The 3,414-nt window shown below is 41.4% G+C and overlaps 1 protein-coding gene across 1 annotated transcript; it reads right to left on the bottom strand.

Moving 5' to 3' along the window:
* Positions 1-296: 296 nt before the first annotated feature.
* On the bottom strand, positions 297-2,962 carry LOC119524070 (methylmalonate-semialdehyde dehydrogenase [acylating], mitochondrial-like). The gene is given in 1 exon segment (XM_037822739.1): positions 297-2,962. A coding segment is annotated over 1 exon segment (1,596 nt). The 5' UTR covers positions 2,960-2,962; the 3' UTR covers positions 297-1,363.
* Positions 2,963-3,414: the final 452 nt, after the last annotated feature.

Raw genomic sequence — 3,414 nt, 5'->3', positions numbered from 1 at the left:
TCTAAGAGTCTGTTCAGCAGCTGGTAGTATTAAGCCTGAAGTACACTGTATGTACAAATATTTTCAAAGTTTTTTAACATTTTAATTCACAGAATAATCCCTATGTAGTACATTAGCACTATCTAAGTAACTAATCAGAAAGCAGAAATACAAATGACCTATGCCATCTGGCCGAGGAACAGAGATTACTTTATCAGAGCCATCAGCCTTTTCCTAGCTTACTGGGTATAAAACCAAGTCAGAAAGACAAACTATTCTGTCTAGCAATTCAATTCCTTTTCTGACCTATAGTTTGGATATATCAAAGAAACAAAAAGCATAAAGACACTTCAATTAATAGTAGCAGTAGAATTCTGTCAAGCCATTTTTTTTTTTTTTTTACTTTGTGTCACAAAAAGCTTTGAAATTTCTTAGGCCCCTGCCAATTACTCCAAATTAAAGATTTTTTTTCATTAAAAAGTATCACTAATAAAAAATGCAAGCAAGAGGAAGAAATATATAAAATTCTAGTAAGACAAGTAATATCAGGTTAGACTTGCTTAGGGCAAGTCTTGCCCTCTTACATGATTGGGACACCCCTTAATTTCTGGGTTAAATTTTGCATCTTGAAGGTCTTAATTAATGGTTGAAGCATTAATTAATGATTGCTGAAGAAAACCCTGAATCTAACACTTGGCACACATTATAAAAAAGTTGATTTACCCAATGTACACTAAAGAATCCTTGAGTAGTGGTGATTTTAAGAAGCTGGAACACTGACAATAATAAAGTTAAATAATAGTCATGAATCTTCAAGACAACAAAGTGGCACTCAGAATAGAAAGACATAGTTGTTACAATGTTGGAATTAGGAGAAATGGATTATTTTTTGTGTAGTGTGGGATAAATTAGAGACTCAGGAAAACTTGGCAGAGGCTCTCCCTCATTGGCATTTATGTAGAGCTGTGTTTGAGGACCAACCAAAGGGTGAATTATTTCTATCCTATTTCCCCATCCAAGAATTCTTTCAATTATTGGAAGATCTTTATATGCACTAACCTTCCCCTCTTTCCAGTCTTCATAAAAGGGGAGAATTCTTAAAAAAACAGATCTAAGCTCTCATTCCAGATAAGCATTTCACAGTTACAACAGTTACCTCAAAAATGGAAGTATGAAGAATGAGTGAAAATCTGGTTTCGAAGTTATACTAGGAGTCTCCCTATAGCAACTTTGCAGGGGCGAATGGTCCTGAAAAAGATCTTAGTTAACAAAGGTATTCCAATCCCAGGGAACTGGTAATTATCTCAGCAAAGTTGGCAAGTGAAGTTGGTCAGCAATATAAGGAGATTACTTATGATGGACTGAGTCTGGAATAAACTTATTTCTAACGGCCCATTGTAGGCATGACTACAGCAGGTGAAGAAAGAGTAGCATCTTCTTCTTTCCACTGAGAAGTGATGGTCTTTAACTGAGTGTAGAATTGGAAGCCCTGTTTGCCATAAAAATTGGTGTCTCCCCTGAAGGAAGATCGTGAGCCAGTGAATGAGAACATTGGCAAAGGCACTGGAATGGGAACATTCACACCCACCTGTCCGACATCCACTAGGTGTGAATATTTTCGAGCTGTGGCTCCATTGGTGATGAAGACGGCAGTTCCATTTCCATATGGGTTGTCATTTACAATCTTGATGGCTTCATCCAATGTTTCTGTCTCCAGAACCACAAGAACTGGACCAAAAATCTCTTCTTTGTAACAGGTCATATTTGCCTTGACATTTGAGATGATGGTTGGTCCAACAAAGTTGCCATTTTCATAGCCTTGAACGTTAATTTTTCGTCCATCAAGGAGGATGGACTCACCCTCCTTTGTTCCACTATCAATCAGATTACAGACTCGCTCTTTAGCCTGGGGAGTTATCAGAGGGCCAAGATCGGCTCCCGGCTGGTCTCCTGCATTGACTCTCAAGTTTTTGGCACGCTCCACCAGCTCTGGCAGCCATTTCTTGGCATCTCCCACAAGAATCGCTGTTGAAAGAGCCATGCCGTGCTGACCAGCTGCTCCAAATGCTGCCCCAACCAGCTGGTTCAGGGTATTTTCCTTATTGGCATCTGGCATGACCACTCCATGGTTCTTGGCTCCCATGTTGGCTTGAACTCTCTTGCCATGTCTTGACCCTCTCTCGAAGATGTACTCTCCTGCCTGGTTGGATCCCACAAAGCTGATTGCTTTGATGGCCGGATGATCACAAATAAAATTTACAGCTTCATGTTGTCCATGGATGATGTTCAGTGTTCCATCTGGAGCACCAGAGTCTTGGAGCAACTTAGCTAGAAGCATAGTTGCTCCAGGGACTCGCTCTGATGGTTTCATTAGGAAGGTATTTCCACACACCATGGCCATGGGAAACATCCAAAGGGGGATCATGGCAGGAAAATTGAATGGTGCAATGCCTGCACACACACCCAGGGGCAGACAGTAGGAATAAAGGTCCATGTCTTTGGTGATGGATGGCATGGTCTCTCCCATCATGAGGAATGTCACACTACAGGCATGCTCAACCACCTGAAGGCCTCAAAATACATCTCCTTCGGCATCAGCTAGGGTCTTTCCTTGTTCCAATGTGATTAACCTGGCGATTTCTTTCAAGTTTTCTTTAATAAGTTGTTGATAGCAGAGCAGGAGCTGCTGACAGCTTAAAACTGAAGTGTCTGCCCATGTGGGAAAAGCATGTTTGCAGGAAGCAACAGCTGCATCCATTTCACCCCTGGTGGCCTGAGGGACCCGACCAATTACCTCTTTGGTGGCTGGGTTGTGGATGTCAATCCATTTGTCACTTTTGGATTCAACAAATTTCCCATCAATGAAGAGTTTTACAGTTGGCACTGAAGAGGAAGAGAAGGAGGATGCTGGATACCAGATGGAGTTTACCTTGGAAGAAACCTGCAGGATACGCGTCCGCACTGCCGCCACAGCCGCCATGGCTCTGAGCCTCTTCACCTCCTCCTTGCCCTCAGTTTTGAAGGGCAGTTTTGCTAGATATAGAATTCTTGGTTGGCAGTTCTTCTCATTCACTATGTTAAATATATCATGCCACTGTCTTCTCACCTCCATGGTTCATGTGGAGAAATCTGTGCATAGTCTTATTGAGCTTCCTTTGTATGTGTTGGATTGCTTTTCTCTTCATGCTTTCAGAATCCTCACTTTCTCTTTGACATTGGACAATCTGATCAGTGTCTTGGAGTATGTCTATTGGGGTCTATTCTGTTTGGAGTATGCTGTACTTCTTGAATCTCTAATTTTCTCTCTTTCATAAGATTTGGGAAATTTTCAGTGGTTATTTCTTCTATTATTCTTTCTGCCCCCTTACCCCTATCTTCTCCCTCTGGGACACCAATAACATGTATGTTTGTGCATTTCATGTTGTCACTCAGCTC

The sequence above is a fragment of the Choloepus didactylus genome, chromosome Y (assembly GCF_015220235.1).
Source record: "Choloepus didactylus isolate mChoDid1 chromosome Y, mChoDid1.pri, whole genome shotgun sequence".
In the NCBI taxonomy this organism is placed as follows: Eukaryota; Metazoa; Chordata; class Mammalia; order Pilosa; family Megalonychidae; genus Choloepus; species Choloepus didactylus.
Note: the sequence above shows the minus strand (reverse complement) of the source record. Positions and strands in the feature narration are given on the sequence as shown.